At 35.0% G+C, this 19,681-nt stretch overlaps 2 protein-coding genes and 1 long non-coding RNA gene across 15 annotated transcripts in view; 2 read left to right on the forward strand and 1 right to left on the reverse strand.

The window, feature by feature from the left end:
* Positions 1-1,679: 1,679 nt before the first annotated feature.
* On the reverse strand, positions 1,680-4,553 carry LOC128220295 (uncharacterized). The gene has a single exon (XM_052928639.1). The coding sequence runs from the start codon at positions 4,454-4,456 to the stop codon at positions 2,729-2,731; it is 1,728 nt and encodes a 575-aa protein (XP_052784599.1). The 5' UTR covers positions 4,457-4,553; the 3' UTR covers positions 1,680-2,728.
* Positions 4,554-4,654: 101 nt separating this feature from the next.
* Positions 4,655-7,046, forward strand: LOC128220608 (uncharacterized). Its single transcript, XR_008258823.1, has 3 exons — positions 4,655-4,804; positions 5,492-5,559; positions 6,270-7,046. It is a non-coding gene; the product is annotated as an uncharacterized LOC128220608 (long non-coding RNA).
* A 5,072-nt stretch (positions 7,047-12,118) lies between these two features.
* The window catches only part of LOC128219622 (sodium/hydrogen exchanger 9-like), a 28,591-nt gene continuing 21,028 nt past the window's right edge, over positions 12,119-19,681 (forward strand). For all 13 annotated transcript variants that reach the window (XR_008258600.1, XR_008258601.1, XR_008258602.1 and 10 more), the window contains exons 1-10: positions 12,119-12,389; positions 14,039-14,259; positions 14,804-14,881; positions 15,583-15,659; positions 16,071-16,165; positions 16,604-16,709; positions 16,888-17,132; positions 17,739-17,827; positions 18,657-18,770; positions 19,234-19,345. Coding sequence is in view for 10 of the 13 variants with exons in the window: in XM_052927500.1 (XP_052783460.1) it covers positions 12,131-12,389; positions 14,039-14,259; positions 14,804-14,881; positions 15,583-15,659; positions 16,071-16,165; positions 16,604-16,709; positions 16,888-17,132; positions 17,739-17,827; positions 18,657-18,770; positions 19,234-19,345 (1,396 nt within the window). In the remaining 3 variants the exon portion in view is untranslated. The remainder of the gene's footprint in view (positions 12,390-14,038; positions 14,260-14,803; positions 14,882-15,582; positions 15,660-16,070; positions 16,166-16,603; positions 16,710-16,887; positions 17,133-17,738; positions 17,828-18,656; positions 18,771-19,233; positions 19,346-19,681) is intronic.

Consider the following 19,681-nt stretch of genomic DNA (forward strand, 5'->3'; position numbering starts at 1 on the left):
ATACAATATACATGCATGACTAACATAAATTTTGAGTGATAAACCTTAAACTACTTACTAAATAACTCATGTATGGAAGATATAAATAACATAGATCAAGATTGTAACCGTGAATGTAAAAGCTGAAAACGTACAGATATTAAATGACTTGTGGGTGCTAAAAGATTTACAGTGATCAACTATCGTCTAATATGATAGAAATATCGTATTTTCTGAACCTTTCCTTCAAATTAAACGCGGTATCCTTTTTAAGATTCATTGTTTTCGACATTTATTCATCCTTTTCGGGAAATCAATATAATAATAATTATTGTATTAATTGTGGTACTTCATATTCAGGAGTAAGAGTGCATCTTTAAAACAATGGTAAATACAGGCCTAAAGTCCAATCGGTGTGCTGTGTAAAGTGGAACACTATCACCTACATTTCGATATTTCAAAAACATTTTCAGCTATCTGTAAAAAGGTGCGACGTTCCTGAATCATTGTCCTGTCTGTCCAACTATCACGACGTCACGTGGTCTTCACCAAACAATTTCTGTATTAACACTGGAGGCCCTCTCAGACAATACTTACGTTTACGACCGAAAGTATGTATTGCCTTTCTAAGTTAAGCAAAAAATACCATCGCTGTCAACATTTACTATGATCGTATCAAAGAAGCCGTCCTTTAACGGTTATTTCCAATCAACATTAACAATCAAATCTGTACACATCTACAAACCACTAAAGCAAAATATACCTTCGACCAAATAGGTGCTCCCAAGCATTAGACCACTGACAGGCAATATGATTCTGTTTCAGTTGCGGTAACCATGACACTTGTTTTCGGAACACGTCGGATGTGGATAATTGCATCCAAAGAGACTTTCAACGACCAGGCACAAGATGCACATTCTGCTGCCAAGGCGACAGATGTAACATACCAATCAGACCTGCTAACAAAGACCTCTGGAATTACAATATGCACTCTGTGATAGTTGGGTGAAAAACTGAACACAGATTTGCCGCTAGTATATATAGAGAACGTACCATACTGTAAGAAATACATTGCAGACCCTCTTATACATCATTTTGTGTAAACAAGTATAATGCGTTCAAATAAATTTACTTTCCGCATATACAATATCTACTTTGTATACGTGTGTGAAATTGGTCGAAAAGCAGGACGGCCTGCAAAACCTTTCCGGTCGCACCCATTTCTTATACATCTACTAGTGTTATTCGGTGTTTCGGTGGCCTACATTACATTTGCCAAGTTTTTATTTAGATAATATCAATTAACACAAGAAAAAAAAATTGTGTATAGCATCAAGTCGGAGAGATAAATACAGGAGAGAAAACATGCATGTAGAAAGCCAAAAAAGTGTTCATTTACTTCAATGATAAAAAAGGCTATACATCATATTTAGGAATCATCTGGACGATATCTGTTTTAATTAATGTTAGTTTTTCAAAACTCCCTTCGGCGCTGCTCGCCATTTTTGTATAGAAAAATTAATGTATTCTTATAGAATCAAACTTCATCACATTATTTTTTTTTTTCCGTCTAATTTTTAAAGCATTGTTCTTAAATTTCAGATCAAATTGATATTCTCATTTTTTATCAAAATTATGACAGAACTTTCCCAATTCCCGAAATAGTGGACAAAACACTTGTAGCATAAATGTCCCCCAAATGAACTTAAAACCTAAGAAAAAAATGAAACATAAAACTTTATAATACAATTGTATTATATTTAACTCGTTTTTGTGTCGTCTGCGTAGCTTGGCAGATCTGGCCAAATTCTATTTTTCTGCTCTCTAACTTTTTTTATTTCCTATTTAATATTAACCAAACTTGGATATACTGTTTATAGACAAAACTTCTTAAGCAATTTTGGTAAACAGTCGGATCACACTATTTACTCTGGATTTTTCAAAATTTGACCAAGTTTACTTTAAATGTGCTTTCATACTTAATCATATCTTTTCCAAAGGGGGTGACAATGGTACAATGGATAATGCCTCATTTGTTTTCTGTATTAACAAGCATATTGTAGAGTTATGCCCATGAATGGTCAAAACCTGATATATTGTTAGTTTCAATACGCGATGCCATACACTCAGGACTATGATTTGATTTTGTCTTTACAGTGATCTTTTACTGTTTTAGTCTTTGTGATATTTTACTGTTGTTGTTTTTTTTGTGATCTTTTACTGGTTTTAGTCTTTGTTATGAAATGGTATTGAATTGGTATGAATATAATGGCAGTTATTTATAGCGAAACTAATATTTAAATAAGAAAATAAGAAAACATGTTATTTTATTCCAAAATTTCCAAAAATATCCCATAAAGTCCAATTAAACTTATTTCCAATGGATTCATGTGTTAAACAAAAAATCTAAGACATGTTTTTTTGGTAATAAAATTAAAAAAACAACAAAAAACCGCAAACATTATAAGTTATAATACAAAGATGAGCAATAAGTAACGCTCTTACTTCGAATTAACAAAAAAAAACATTCCAATCAAATTCAATGGTTTAGATGCTATACAAGATATTAGCTTATAAGAGAACAGACAAAATTTATTTGATCTATTCTCAGTTGAAACAGTGTAAATCAAGAGACATATATTTAATTATTTTGAAACCAACCAAATAACTTGAAAGAAAAATGAGTCCGAATTACGAGGACTAGCATAAAGATAAACGGACGCATACAATAGCATAGTTTTGAAGATAATCACATTTCGGAAGATATTTTAAACAGTTTTATTTCTCTCCCGTCCTGCAGACTGTTGGATACGGCCAGCCTCGAACCATCCCTGGAGATTGCGATCGTCATTGGAAAATCCATGTTGACGTTGCAAGATGCAAGAACACACCCAGCCGGAGATATCTGAACAACGGAGTTTGTTTCTTCACTGCAGATGAACATGGAGCCACAGGGTCCGACACAAACGCCTCTGGGTTCTTTAATACGTTTATCGGTAACCTCGATACTATTGCCTGTTGTAGTGTTGTAAATATATATTTTATGAGCGTTTCGGTCCACGAATACAAGTGTATCTTGGTACGAGTTGTAAGTGCAGGTACTATCTTCACATGTATAGGTCTTGGCAGGAAACTCCACGTCGTCAAAGTCGCTTTCTGAACCATTAACGTCGATCATCCGAACTTGTCGCGGGTCGTTGTTCCATGTGCTTAACGCAAATGTGTCGGTCTTTATTAGGGCAATGGACCAGCAGCTGAACGACACATTTAACGTTTTCATCAGCGTGATTGTGTTATCACTACCAACCGCCATGAGGCAAATATTGTGAATTTCATCAAAACTGACTGTTACTGCAATATCGTTATCTTTGTAACAAATAACATCTTTTGGGCATGCATTGAACCTATGCCACCTACCCAAACGTTTGAGTGTACTGCTCATTATAAAACATGTTAAGTTATAGCAATCAACGGCAGCGATTCGACCGTCGGGCAGGAAGTCCAAGCCTGAAACATACGGCTCCGTAGTGTCATTCCATGTCTTTCCGAGCTTCACCGATATGACTAGCTTCAGTCGTGCTGGTTGTGGAGGGTTTGTTTCTACGAGTGAAAACAATGGTGTACTTGACTTCAGTATCTCTGAAAGGTTCTCTGTCATTGAAAGACCTACTGGAATAACATTCCTATTTGCATGAAAGGTGCGAAGAGTGTCTGATAGGCTGCTATGTTCGTTTGCAAGAGTATGATTTATAATGAACTTTTCAATTTCAGAGCCACAGTGGGAGACTTTATCGGTAATTTCTAAAAGCGATTCAAGTCTGGTCTTTGCACGTTCAACTCCCAGTTTCCTGCTCTCTATTCGACTGTCTACCTTAAGGTTATGGTCAGTCATTTGTCTGAGCACATGGATCTTGGCTTCTTCGAATTTCTTCAGGAACATCTCTTTGAATGCTTCTATTTCATTTCCGATCTGTTCCATTCGTCCAGTGCTTTTCAATTGATCTTGCTCACACGTCTCAATAAATCCAGACGCTGAGCTAACAGTCGCATGAACCTCCTTAATTAAGATTTGATCCGTTTTCTTCTTAACTAGCTCTGCTAATTCAGGAACATTGTCACACTTACGATGATAGGCGATGACACATAGTTCACAACATAAATCACCATGCTCTTCGCACTGAAACATAAAAGCCCTTTCATGTTCTAAACATTTATCCAGTCCCTTTAAATCGACAGTTGTTCTGGTACTAATTGCTTCATTGGCAGCCACAATCGTATGGTTTTCGTCATGAGGCGAATGTATCTTGTGTGTATCACAACATTCGTGACAGAGATATACTTCGCATGTATTACAGAACAGCGTCGCAAGCTTAGGCACGTCTGTACGTTTACAAGGCAGACATTTAGCCGCTAATGATCCACCGACGGCGTCACTTGCACTTTCTTGCACAGTATCAGTCTGTCCACTGGTTGCCATAACTGTTTTTGTTAGGTTCGTACGCTAAAAAGGGGAAACAGTACTCTTTCACAATGACACGTATAAAACATCCATTACACAAAGAAAACACGGTAATTTCCTTTCAATCCTACTTTCGGTTTGGCCAAAAAAAATCCGTAAAGTAAACCATGAAACTGTTGACTGCGACCATTTCAACTAGTTCTATTTCCGGATAGCACTTTAAGCTCCTGTTTTAGTATAATAACTCTTTTAGGGGATTATAACTTGGACTTCCAATATGTCGACATGGATAAACAGCCTCAAGTCAACTTTGTAAGTGCTCCGTCACCATGATGTGTCGCTGTGGTACGAAAGGATTAGGATCAAGTATGCTAACAGTAAAAGATATATGATTTTACTTCGATGTTTGAAATATCAAAGACGGATATTTGAATGTTATTTCATGTATGTTCGGTTCATAATGGTACTTTGTCAAGTGTAAGACCCACAAACCTTCTTCAAAGTTGAAGTCACTATTGCAACCACAACCAAAGTCTGGGGAATAGTGGGGACTTTGACTTTCGGTCCAGCCTATCCAAGGTAAAATTCCGCCCTGCAGCGAAGAACTAATGGTCAGACCAAATCAAATGCTCCCACATCCCGGGAACCCTAGGTAAGGTCCATTCCAGCTATATTTTGCGCGAAGATAAAACCACACTGTTCACCCGGCACTGCCAGGCCATCTGGAAGGTAAAAACATGGCCCATTTCCCTGACTACATGTATCCCTGGACTGGGTCGGGGCATGGTTACAAATGACTGGTGCATAACATTCTAAATGCAATGTCAGATTCTAATTTAGAGAATTGCTCCCATTTGTCCAAATTTTGTTTTCATCAATTGTGGCAATGAAAGCAGATCATATCATGCACAGTAAAGATTTTCCTTTTCTTTTTGTAATATATCTTGAAGAATATCAAAGACTGTGGGAACTGAAAGGTTTATACCAAGACTTACAGTCATAGTTGATAAAGACAAAGTTATCAAGTATTGCATTATTCAAATATTATTTCAGGTTATGCAGATTGTTGAGAGCAATATGATGAGGGAAGGCAGGAAAGAGTACCTGAGTCATATAGTCTGGTAATGTTAACAAGAAATGTTTAAAACACCTTCTTTTTTTAATTATGATTTTCCAATATGATATTATGTGTATTGTGATCCACAAATTGGACTTTTTTCTTTTATTGGATTTTTAGGAATATTTAACTGCTTCAGACTATGAAATAATATCATGACAGTAAAGTAAACCACAAAGTATGTTTTAATATATTTTGCCTAATACTCTCGTACAGGCCATCCATAACCATCCATAAAGCATACTTTTGTTGTAAAAAAACATCTTAATATTTGCACAATAGGTTTTAAGACTTTGATTTTTTGAAGGTGATCAACAAAAGAAAGATTTTTCATAGAATTTTCTTTTATAATATGATTTAATTGCAGTATGTACTCATGGCAAAATGGTGTTCGAGAGGTGGCGAATAAGGATTTGCTTTCTTCTATATATGTGAATACTGTGTTAAACTTTAAATCTTGCCATGAAATAAGTATCAAGCATTCCAGTTTCAATTTGCCAGTATTACTATATCATAATCCTAAAAGATCCTCTACAACTAAACTTTGTGCAATTTTTTTATGCATGTGAAATTCTTGTAATTTCCTGCTAACAGCATTTATTCCTGTATTGCATATAAACTGATAAATGCCCAAGATTGCCAAAAATTGCTAACTGCTGATATTTGATCAATGGGGATGCTTTTAATTTATATCTTTATTATTTATTTTTTCAGGTAAAACACAGAAAGAAAGGTTCTCTTAACATAGAAAGTAAAGAAATAATGAAGTTCACACTACAGTTGACAATCTGGATGTGTTTCCTTTGTTATTTGAGCATGATTTATTTTAACTTACATAACAAGTATGCACTGCAATAATGAATATCTATATTAATAGTAATGATATTCCATTAAACATGGATATGGAAAAAATATTCTTTGACAGTGCAAGATCTATAAGATAAATCCAGAGTAGTCAGAGTCTTCAGTTAACTTGGATGTGTTCCATTTGTTTCATCCACATACTTGAAATGTGTCTTGTAACTACATGTATTTTATGAGGTTAAGTAGTGAGTAATCAACATTTTCTTATTTGGGGAAAGTATGTATAGTATGTTGACACTATGTGTGCCTTCATTCTCTTCATTTTTCTGTACGAAACCAGACCAAATGTGTCATTTTAGTTTAACCATTTTAAACTGTATTTATTATACTCTTAATTGAATAGCCATTCGTATATTATCAAACATTTTAACAAATTTAAATGGTTTGTTATTTTGATTATATTGTATCGGTGTCATAGGGTACATGTCCATTCCTAGCCATCAAGATAAAACAGATATATTCTTTGTTGTAAAATGTGTTCTTTATGCATATACATATAAAGTGGCCACAGAGAACTCAACACTTAGCATTTTTCTTAAAAAATATCTAAGGGTTTTCCTGCATGTGATCGCTACATTCAGTGTACCTCATGTCATATAATACATTATATATGATCAATAAAACAGATTAAGAACCAAAGCTGTTGTTAAATACTTTTTAAAAGCTGTATATGTACAAGACAATACTGAGACTGTATAGACACCAATGTTTGTCCCAACTTGAAGATGTATAGATTCCAATGATTATCTTGAGTTAAGGCTGTATAGATTCTAATGTTTATCTTAAGTTGAGGCTGTATAGATTCTAATGTTTGTCTTAAGCTGAGGCTGTATAGATTCTAATGTTTGCCTTCAGTTGAGGCTGTTCAGTTGAGGCTGTATAGATTCTAATGTTTGTCTTCAGTTGAGGCTGTCTAGATTCTAATGTTTTTCTTCAGTTGAGGCTGTATAGATTCCAATGTTTATCTTCAGTTGAGGCTGTATAGATTCCAATGTTTGTCTTAAGCTGAGGCTGTATAGATTCTAATGTTTGAGTTTCAGTTGAGGCTGTATTACGTCCAGTGTTTGTCCAAATTTGAGGCTGTATTGAGTCCAAGATCTCTCAAATTTGAAACTGTTTAGATTCCAATATCTGTCTTAATATGAAGCTGTATACAGTCCAATGTAAGTTCTACGTTGGAGTTGAAAAGAGTCCACTGTCTGCCCTATGGTGTAGCTGTATAGATTCCAATGTCGATCGAACTTGCGAACAGTGAGATATAATTGTTTATTTCCTTGCAAAGTATTTATTTTATTTAAAATTTTCATCTTTTGTCTAAATTATTATCTGAAATCTCCAAAAATGTACCACAATGTATGATTTGTAAATGCATATGATAGTATTTTATACTTAATGTTTAAAACAAAAGAAGAACACATCAGATTCATGCAAAAATATGTTAACAAAGGATATAACTTTTACGTCTTTAACTAACATGAATATTACCTTAATGGATGGTAATAAAACCTCTAATGACGATAGACTGTACATATTGCATTATGCACCAGTCAATTGTAACCACGCCCCCCCCCCAGGTCCGGGGAATAGCGGGGACTTTGACTCTCGGTCCAGCTAACCCCGGTTAAAATCCCCGTCCTGCGGGGGGCGAATAGATGGTAAAATCCGCGCCAAATGCCCCCGCACCCCAGGGACCCTAGGTAAGGCCTATTACCCGCTATATTTAAAGCGAAGACAAAACCACCGCATTCACCCGGCACTGCGGGGCCACCTGAAAGGTAAAAACACGGCCGATTTCCCCGGCTATCCCTGGTATACCCCCGGACCTGAGGGGGCCGTGGTTACAATTGGCTGATTCATTACGCTTACCTATAATGAGGTAGGTTTTAGACGATGATCGCATTTTGACAAGGAAATGGTTTTTATTTCCAGATACAAATTTGATAACGCCCCCCCCCCCCCCCCCCCATAAAAAAGAAAAGAAAAAAAGAAATGTTACATATATCATATAATAGAAACTCATTTGACTATAGCAAATTATACACTATTAAAATGCAATAACTAATCAGTCTTTCGGCGATTAAGTCAAAGTAGTGTCATAGTTTTGGCGTCATCATCGGCGTCGTCATGAAAAACTTCAGTCTAGGGCTTAACTCAATCACCATTCAAGACATTTAATTGGTATTTGATACAAACGTTGCAGCAGACAAAGCGCTTTAGTGTTGTAGAAAGGCTAATATTAAACTCTGGATTCAAAACTGATGTGTTATGTCCCTTGCTCGATTGATACAATCGAAACACAGACGAGTGTTGCATTATTATATGTTGTATCTTGAAATAGAGACTCTGTTAAATAAAGCAATAGGTTAATTTCGCCATTGTATCTCATTTATAGCTTATTTTAAGCACACCTACTTGTCTATGACCTATGCTTGGTCTGAACTGACATCGGAAAAGACAAATAGGTGGTCAATATTATTGATGAACGAGGTGTTCGATATATACAGGTACAATCCTTTACAACAACAACAACAACAACAACACCATTGTTCTCAAATGTTCTAAATTAATACATGTTTTATGTATACTATAGTATACACTAAAGGCAATAGGTCGACAGTTTGTCGAAGATAGAGTCGAAGCCAGTGGCGTCGTCGTGCAAAATTAGCCCCGGTCATAACTCAAGACAACTGAAGACATTCATATGGAACTTGTTAAACACGTTGCGAAATAACTTAATAACCAATAACTAAAAAATAAGTTCGATTAAAATTATCAAAACACAGACTAGCGTGGCATTATCACTGATTAATGAACTGTTTCAAAAAAAATACAGAAAAGATGATGATTAGAACCATTAAACGTTATATTTCGTGTGTTTTTTTTTAAGGTGGATGAATTACAGCAATTTTCTATTTTCATTTTTTTTCAATTATCTACAGAATACAACTTATAATTCCCATTTCTGTATACCAGTATAATTATGTTAAAATGTTAACACCAATGCAACAATATATATTCATATAATGGGTCCACGGGCGGACGGGATCAAGATATTGTGACAACAGGTTTCAGATCCGAATGTGAATAAGCACAATAAACTTGTACCCTGCACTTCGTTTCATTGCATTGTTCGGGATTATCCAGGGAATGGATGTCGGGCCGATGGTGATGAAATCATCCGACGCATGCGGTGTTTTCGCAGGGCTTGGTTTTTGCTAACATTGCTTGGCGTCAAGTGTTATGAAGTGGTAGGAATGCGGGTGCAAACTGTCCACTTCCAAAAAGGCCCAGTAACATAAAGGCCCGGTCCAGAAAGGCCCAGCTCGTATAACTAGACGTGGGTTATCTTTGATACATGCTGTTTTCATAAATCTATAGAATTAAACAATTAATTATAAAAAAATAACAGTACAGTGTCTTAAATAATCGTTCTAATAATTTCAGAAATAAGCATTTTTCATCATATTTGGGTACAGAAATAATTAAACAGCGTTACTTTAACAGCATTTCTTTATTGACAGTGAATAAGTGAACATTTTCTTTATGTTAAATAATCTGTATTCCTATGACAATTATACATCAGCCTATAACAATTATTCAAAAAGTATTGCCACTTGGTATAGCAAAAGTTCACATCCGAAGAAGATATTCATATACGATCTTGCCCAGATATTAGGGTGTCCTGAGCTCCCCGTCCATGTTATGGTCTGATAAAGTCCTTATGGCTCTGTCTTACCGCAGACAACAAGCGTTGCCCCTCCTCTTTTTGAAAAGGGACCAATCCTCAAATGCGAAGACCGGATTCATCATCCACTGTCATTCCATATACGCTTATATATAAAATATATACCGCAAATCCTAACAAAGTCCAACACACTCAAACACAATGCAGGCGTTCCCATTTAGTTCAATTGGGCCTTTATGGACCACGCCTTTCTTTACCGAGCCTTTCTGGTCCTGGTTCATTTTGACCCGACTCCGTGACGAGAGGTGATTGGTAAGAAGTCTCAGTGTGGACGATCAAACACGTAGTTTAGTTACTATGTATAAAGTATTGCAGTTTTCTTACATCACCCTTCGGAGGGAGTCTGTTTGTACATCTCTGTTAGGACCAGTGTTGTCTACAATAAAATGTGAAAAAGTTTGACGCCGATCTCCACACGACGCTCGATGTGAGGAAAGTTCTCAGAAGACAACCTGTGATATTCACCCCAGTCTTTGCGAAAACGGCGCGTGCTTTTGTTGTTGTGAGTTTCGGTCCTTTTTCAGAAGTAATCCAAAGGTGCCAAATACAGTTTTTAGCGGTAGTGCCGCTAAGGTGAGATAAATGAGGTGAACGTGTTCATATTTCGATCTGCAGCACGGATGTGTGCATTGTGATATACATAATACAGTGAAAACTACAGAAACCAGTCTAGTTGTCAAACATTTACGTATAAACCCTTTTTTAAGGCACAAGGCCAGACCCACGTTCATGCACCAGAGACAATCTTCTTGGTGCCACGTGCAATGAGCCTGGCTTTGTAAAAAGGAGATAGGTGTGTTGTTTGCTTCTAACTTTGCATGTTTATTCAAAGAAGAATCCACTGTAGTCCTGAGGGGACATTGTCTTACATCTTGGTCATGTTCAGCTTTCACTATTTGCCAGTTGAGTGATACTTACGCCGGTATGTGATGGACGACCAACGTTGCATTTGGGCCAAACACAATTCCTCACTAAAGCAAGACATAGTTTTCTTCTTCGTCTTCATCGTTAATGGCTAATCGTTAAATATAACTAATATGGCCATGCGGGGGGGGGGGGGGGGGGGCTTAACTAGAGTAAGAATGTCAAGTCACCCAAGCTACTCAATCCACCCGTTGGGCTTGACATGTGATAAAAATGTTTTTCTCCGAACTTAATGAACTTTTGCCTCAGTAGTCCGTAGCAGATGGATATTATTCTGCCCCTTTTTATCCACGGCGAGATTTGCTCACATGACATTACCACTCTTGCTTTATTTATTGGCGCGTTTTGAACGCTGTAGAAGAAATAAACATAAAATATATAAATACATCAACATAAGATAAATCTTTGCTTTCAATGAACTGACCGCGAGTCTTGCTCATTCTGTAAAATATACCATTCTTACAAGTTAATGGGTTTTGAGATACAATGTAATATCAATTTTCTAAATTACAACAGGAGTTAAGACTAGAGAAATGAAACTATATCCAATAGTCAGAGCTGTGGGACCACTCTATAGATGTCATTCATCGCAGGTTTCGCGGCATTTTGGGTACAAAATTACTCCTTTGGCGAATATCCCATCAACCAATTGGGGTAAAACTCCCCCACTTGGGGATGTGACGGGGTCAAAACCTAATGCAGCCATTATAGGGCGCGGGCAGACCTTTATAAACTCAACAGCAACAAATCTTTGCTTGATCAAAAGCCCTCCTCATAGACGGTCGCATTTATCTTAACATAATGTTATTTGTGTGCCTTTATGGACGGTTTTATATCAAAGACAGAAAACAATAATATTTCTTTAATTAACAAATGAAAGGAAATAATATTTTTTATCTATACTGCTATGAATGGTAACCATCAACGGAGAGGGGACATTACCGCGTTCGGAGTTTGATTAAACCCCTGTGTGGTTGTCTGTAATCCCAGCGCCATTCTCACAACTTAAAATAGTTTGACACATAGGGGGCGTGTTTTCAAAATGGCTTCCAAAATGAGAATTTTGACATTTTATTTGATAATTTCCTGGATTTTCTCTGCAATGGCAGAAGTTACAGAGACTCCACTTACACCGTCGGTAGAAAATGACGAAGAAGTACTTGTTACAGATCAACATAAAACTGACAGCTTAACTATTCTCATGTTATTGGGATTGTTATTGTTGACAATTTTGACAGTTTGGTTATTCAAACATCGCCGACTTAGATTCGTACATGAAACAGGATTGTCTATTATCTATGGTGAGTTTAATGTTTATGTATTAAAGTTTTTATATCAACAGTTTGATGATAAAAATAAAGACATGCTTGTTACATGACTCATTTTCATGTGATGGTGCTGTCGTTTACTTCAATGCTAAAGAATGTTAATTTTTGAAAGATACACATGTATCTGGGATGACAACCCTGTTAGTGAGGGACTTGAACCCACTGGCACTATAACACTACCTTGGTGCTCAGGCAATTGAGACCATGGTACATGAAAACTGGCCAGACTGGTTCTTACCTGTACTCCAAGCAACGTTTATAATCCCACTTATTAGTAGTCCAAATAAATAGCCGCTTCAGAGTCATTGACGATTTTTTATTTGGCGACTCTACGCGTCAACATCCCACTTGTTGTTTTCCTAGCCAAAAATGACAGATCCCAGCACTACGTATATTGAGCAGAAAGATAACGGGCCCCTGCTAGATGGTTTCAAAATGGCAATGCTTTATTGACAAGTCGATCTAAAAGAAACTTATTATTTGTGATTCATTAAACACTGAAGTGTAATAAGTAAAAGGTATTGGCTAAAATAATTAAAGTATAAGGTTTGTGTTTTTATTTAACAGTGAAATGTTAAGTATTGTGGAGTAACAGTTGAAGAATATATTTTACATTGGTATGGATCAGTCGAGTTGTTGCGTTTAGGGAACAAAATGAATATTCAAATGTTAAAAAAGTTCCCTTAACGTGCATAATTGTGGCTAACTTATTACCGGTAGGCAATATTTCTTGTGCGGGGTTAGACAGGAATCCTATGGAAAGTGAAATCACTTAAAAAGTGAAATCAACTCATAACTTTCTTTTAACAAATATTTTTATTTATTGAACATATATTGGAATATATATATATTTGCTTTATAAAGGAATTTATATTTTAAATTTTATTGAAATTGATCAATGAAAGAAAAAGTAATAGCAATATTTCGAAAAATGATCGGAAATAGAAGAGACACCCAATTCATGAGAAGTGAAATCCACTCATAACACAGAATGAATCCCTGTTGAGCTCAACTGTATTAACAGAATCACATGACATACAAAAGCTTGATGTAAGTAGCGTTACAAATGTCGATGATAAGCCAACAGAACCACCAGAACATCAACACAAAATTGGATTTCACTTTGATTCTCTCATTATTAATGTCTATCGACTAAAACTCAGGCCGTTATGAGACACAGTCACACAAAAATTAATTTTGAAAAAAATGTAAAATTGATGGAATCAAGGCACATAAAGCTAGTAAATGTAAGTTAACATTAGATCTACTAGCAGGGAAACTGCTGAACACAACCCTGTGCTCCAGAGTAAGGCTGATGAAGTCCTTGTAGCTCTGCCAGGAAAGTTGAAGTATGATGAAGATGATAGTGACAGTGGAGGAAGTGATTATGAAATGTCTGAAGACTTTGTGTTTTATACATGAATGGCATTCAATACTTCAACATCCTCAATATCTGATTTTTTCTACTTTTTTGTAGAGCTGATTTATTTGTATATTAAAATATTCAGGTAATTTTACTAATTTTTATTTCTTCTTATTTAAGTTTTGGTATCTTTTTATCCATGTTCGATTATAGCTGCTGTTTTTTTGCTATATACTTGTCATCCAGTCTTGTTTTCCAGGTTTGATTATAGGTGCTGTAATTCGCTATACTAGTCATCCAAATACACAGAGAACAGCTCATGCAGTTTTGGATAACTATTCCACCAAGACAACACCAGAAGCTGTCTTTATAACCATGAATGTAACCATCAATCAAAACAGCACAGTGGAGAGAACTATAAAATACAGTTTAGACAAAATAGTTACTTCAGTTGAGGAAGAAGCACCTTTAGAAAAAACAGTGAGTTCTGTTTATCTGAATTTAATTAATATGCCATCTTTTTAAATGATTCAACATTTGACACTATTCTGATACCAACTTTAAATAAATATGCCAGCAGCCAATTGTATAAACTGGATTATGTTATTCACAAGTTATCTTTTAGCTAGTTTGGACATATAAACCAATTTGATCGTTCAACAGTCATTAATGGTTAAATATTGACCAATCAATAAACATTCGGGTAAACTTTAACCAAATCAAAGAATTATCCAGTTTTAGTTGTTTGACTTCATCAGTCTTCAAATATAATAAAAAACTTAATCTCAACCTTTTAAACTCACTTTACAATATAACATAAATTTGTTTAAAATCTTATATGTTTTTACAGTACTCTTTTTAAAAGTTCATTATATCCCATAGAATATGTTGATAAAAAACTTAATTACTTTGTGATATAAATTGTGGCCAGTTGTTTTCATGACAAGATGAAGTCTTGTTAATGTATTTTGATGTAAAAAAAATTAGTTATATTTTATTAATGATAATTTGTTCTTTTCTTTAGGTTACGTTTGATCCAGAAATATTTTTCAATGTGTTCCTACCTGTGATAATTTTTGAAGCTGGATACAGTATGAAAAGAGTGAGTTATTACTTCTTTTTAGTATTAACATGTTGTGCCGTTCCTTCAAGTTGAACATTGAATCAATACATTCATTAACTTTGTCTTAATGTTCGAAATGCACACTGAACTATTTCGTTTTATTATTTACAGGTATTATATAAATATATAGCTTTATTCCAATTCAATATACATATTGTGACATGTATCTTTTGTTGTGTTCATAAAAGGAAAACTGTGAACATAGCCCTTCTCAAAAAAGTGACTTAAATGCACATTTGATCTACTTTTAACTCAGCGGTAATATTGGCACCATATTCTAAGAGTCTTCTTTCTGATAGAGTGATTTTAATACGTGATTTTTTTTCTCAATGATTAGTGTTTTTTGGGGCTTAAAGCGAACTTAAGCAGTTTTCTTTCTCTCATTAAAATTGGATTTTAAACTTGAAGCACATTTTAAGTGTGCTTCTCCTCATAAGATTTGGTTAGAAATATTCACTTAAAAGATATGGTGCCAATATCACTGCAAATTAAATGCGCATTTAAAACATTTTTTGAGAAGAGGGGGTATCATGGCAAAAGATTGATGTTACAGTACTTCTGTTTTTATATTAAGTGGCAATTGTCTGGCTCTGAGCCCTCGGTAGGGTGTAGATGGTATAAAGTTTATGTGTGTAAATTGATATAATATATAAAATGAACATGTATGCTCCTTATTTCAGAGGCATTTCTTCAGAAACTTCGGAGCTATTGTTATGTATGCCTTTGTTGGTACAACTGTATCCTGCATGGTTGTCGGGTAAGTTATTTAGAAAAATACCTATATATTACTTTTGTGCTTATTTATTAAATAGTTTCTTTTGGTGCAATTGAGGTTCACAATTATTGTTGAAGTTTACAAAGCTTTGAGTTATCTCCTTTTCAATGTTAAAAACTTAGCTAGTATCATTATGGTAAAATGAAGTATAATGAATATAGAAATTTATATATAACAAACTTCACATAGGTCTAAAAAGTAAATATTGTGAAACTTAAAATATAAATTTTTACACGATTCTTTAGGATGATGAGATTACTGATTGTTTTGCTACCATCAAAATTACTATGTGTGTTTCAAACTTCTAACCCTTATAATGGCTCAAGGCAAGATTTCAATAGGGTTTGTTGCTATGTGATATGGTATATTCTATATATGAGCGATTCATTTCAGTGGTTTGATGTTTGCGATAACAAGATTTCTGCCATTTGAGTTCACAGTCAACGACTGCTTCTTCTTCGGAGCTATAATCTCAGCCACAGACCCAGGTCTGTACCATTAAATACTTGGTTTGTACTAATTTAGTTGATATAAATGACTCTAGAGTCCTTTTTCTGGCCAGAAACAAGAACTGTGGAAATGGAACTGTTACTTAAAAATATTTTGTATTTGAAGCGTTAGCTAATACAGCCAATAATAATCTCAACAAAAGTTCATTCTATCACATGGCATTGTATTCTTCAAGCTGAATTGATATTTCATCAGTGATTCATTTGGAAATTTGCTTTAATGCCTTTCTTGGACAAACATATTTCATAGCAATGGGTGCTGCATGGGCAAAACATTGCAGGTCCCAGTCATTGCAAACTGAATCGCTGAATTTATGTTTTTTTATATAATTTGCTCCTACGAATACATTATTATCATACCTCTAATTAAGTTATATTGGTGTATTGTATTTATGAATGACTTTTGGTATGTTTCAGTGACCGTCCTGGCAATCTTTAATGATCTGAATGTAGACGTAACACTGTATGCTCTTGTATTTGGGGAGAGTGTTCTAAACGATGCTGTGGCTATAGTTTTATCTGGGTAAGGACATTAATAAGTAGCACCTTCACTTTTACATTGATATTCAGGTTACTGGCATTCTCAAACATTGTTAGTCTATCTGATGTCTTAAAAATAAGAAAGGCTCCAAATATCACATGGACATAGGCACACTTGCATATAGGTTGTTCTTTATTGCAAATAATGATTTTCTATGCAGATCTGTGGAAGCATATGGAAAGGGTGGTGGAGGTGAAGGATTCAGTGTAAATGCATTGTTCAAAGCTCTTGGGAATTTCTTGGGTATATTTGGCGGCGCTTTCTTGATAGGCTCAGTGTTCGGAATGGTCACCGCACTGCTTACAAAGTACACCAAACTTCGTGACTTTCCTGTCCTGGAGACGGCACTCTTCTTCCTCATGTCATTTGCATCATTCCAAACATCAGAAGCAGCTGGACTAACAGGTGAAGTGTAATTTACATAACTGGTTTCTCCCATGACAGAACAAATAACAACTTATATTGAGGCTATTGAAATTCATGTAACAGATCAAATATTCTATTGTTTCTGAAGTAACATCTGTCTATTAAAACCGTACAATGCAGTTTGTAATAGGGACTAGCTGGGAAAATCCAGAATGTTATAATCTATGATTTGAAAGTGTAAATGAGGATAATCATGTATTCTGAGGCTGTTTTGTAGTGAAACTTTCATGAATGACATAATTTAATTCCAGTATTGTGACTGTGTTGATATATGATGGATGAAGATTTTATTCCTTTTAATCATGAATACTAAGGTGGTCTTACATAAACCTTTATACTACTCTTAGCAAAGCATACCTGTCAATCAGTTAATATAATCATGTTCACAATGTCATTTTCCAATGAAAAGACCGTCAATTTGAACCACCCCATTTGCTGTTTCAAAAGATTTTCCTTTGTAACCATGCCATCCTTGTCAACATAATTCAAAGACTTAAAGCCATAATCATTTGATGCATCAAATCATTGAAATGTTCAAATGAAGTTCATTTGTAAACAGTACCGTAATATTGTTGTTTTGTTTAGGAATTGTTGCTGTGTTATTCTGTGGGATATGCCAGGCCCACTACACATACAATAACCTTTCTGAAGAATCCAAGCAAAGAACTAAGCAGGTATCACTTATCACACTATGATCACAGACCTATAAACTGGTTATAGGCCCTTGCTATAATGTCTAAAACTAAAGATCTGGCAGAATGAAAATAAAATGTTCAACTAAGATTATATGAACTGTATTTGCTCTCTATATAATGAAAAAAAGCTGTTTTCTCTTTATATACTATATGGTATGGGACTGTATGTCTGTATTTGATCTTTAAATACCCATAAATAATAGATCACTTTTGATCCCTATACATGTATATATAAGATGAGGTCTGTCATTGTCGTAATGTAAGATCTATCTATTTTTTGTGTGAATGTATGATACAATCTGTTTTGCTGTTCATAAAAAAGACACAGTCTGTTTTCTTATATAGAAAAACAGATGTGTTTTTAGCTTGTCCATTATTTGAAGAAAAATTGTGGAGGTATTGTCCTAGCCATGGTGTTGGTGTCTTTGTTTTCATAGTGCAAAAACTTGACTGGTCAATGGCATACCAAAATAACATTCAAGATATTCAAATGGAACTTGGTACACTTGTGTTGCCAGAGACAAAAAGCACATGTATAGCAAGATCTATAACTCTGGCTGTAAAAAGCTGTTCTCCTTCTTCGACAAAAAACAACAGTCAAGCATTTGCGTTTGCTTCGCAGCCATCTTAAAAGGCCCACAATATAGGTTGATGCATTATTACATTGTATGCTTAAATCATTTGACTTCTATGATCAAAACAAAAGGAAGCCTTGAAGATCTGCGCATGTTGGTTATATGAGATTTTGCTCTTTATATTTGATCTATTTCAGCTCTGAATTAGTTTGACATGATGCTTTTTGTTACAGTTATTTGAGCTGCTGAACTTCTTGGCTGAGAATTTTGTGTTTTTGTACATCGGGGTGTCTGTGTTCACGTTTGAGAGTGTTGCCTGGAATGGATGGTTTATACTGGGAGCTTTTGTATCCTTTACCTGTTGTACCCAAACATGGGTCAAGGTTTTTTTCAAGAAACAAACTTGATATATTCTTGTGCTGATGATAATTATTTATTCAGAAAAAATATATTTAATATTATATTAAAATACCTTCTCTATCTTAATTTTCAAAAGAAATTCATTATCATTCTTATTAATATTATAAATTAAGGGAGGCTATACATCACTTGGAGGTAGGGGCTATATAGGAATCACCTTGTCCTGTCCATCCGTCGGTCTGTCCTGGGACATCGGGAACATAAGGACCATTTACTTCATTGATGCCTTCTCACTGTCATTCAAAGATCATACATCACTCCCAGTGATACTTCTTATTGCAAGAAGGTCATGTAGAGGGGGTATTAATCACATCCAGTGATAGCTCTTTTTGCTTCTATTAAGTCAAACCACTTTGATTCATATTACTTTTTTCCTTAACCCTGACCTAGGCTTCTATCATCATAGCTAGGGCCATAAACGTTTATCCTTTGTCAGCTTTATTAAATCTCGGAAGGAGAAACAAAATTCCAGTGAACTTGATGCACATGATGCTGTTTTCAGGTAAGACTTGATGCACATGATGTTTTTTTCAGGTAAAACTTATAATTTGTGTATTATACAATATAAATGCTGGAAAAAAAACTTATTTTATTGTATGTTTATTACAGTTAAGAAGAACTAAATTCATACCAGTCTTTTATTTATTTGTTTGGTATTCTGTACAAGGAGAGGCAACACAGCTGCAAAATTACAGTTTCCTGGTGCACATTTATGTATAGCATACTTCTTGAAAGGATTTTGACTTTTGTATAACCTGTTCTACACATATGCCACTTGTACAAGTAGTTTAATGCTATTTTAACATTTCATACTGATAAAAAATGTCTGAAATCGTCA

This window comes from Mya arenaria, chromosome 15 (assembly GCF_026914265.1).
Source record: "Mya arenaria isolate MELC-2E11 chromosome 15, ASM2691426v1".
NCBI classification, from domain to species: domain Eukaryota; kingdom Metazoa; phylum Mollusca; class Bivalvia; order Myida; family Myidae; genus Mya; species Mya arenaria.

Excerpts from the sequence above, each read along its gene's own strand:
- LOC128220295 (XM_052928639.1), bottom strand. The coding sequence starts at position 4,456 with ATGGCAACCAGTGGACAGACTGATACTGTGCAAGAAAGTGCAAGTGAC.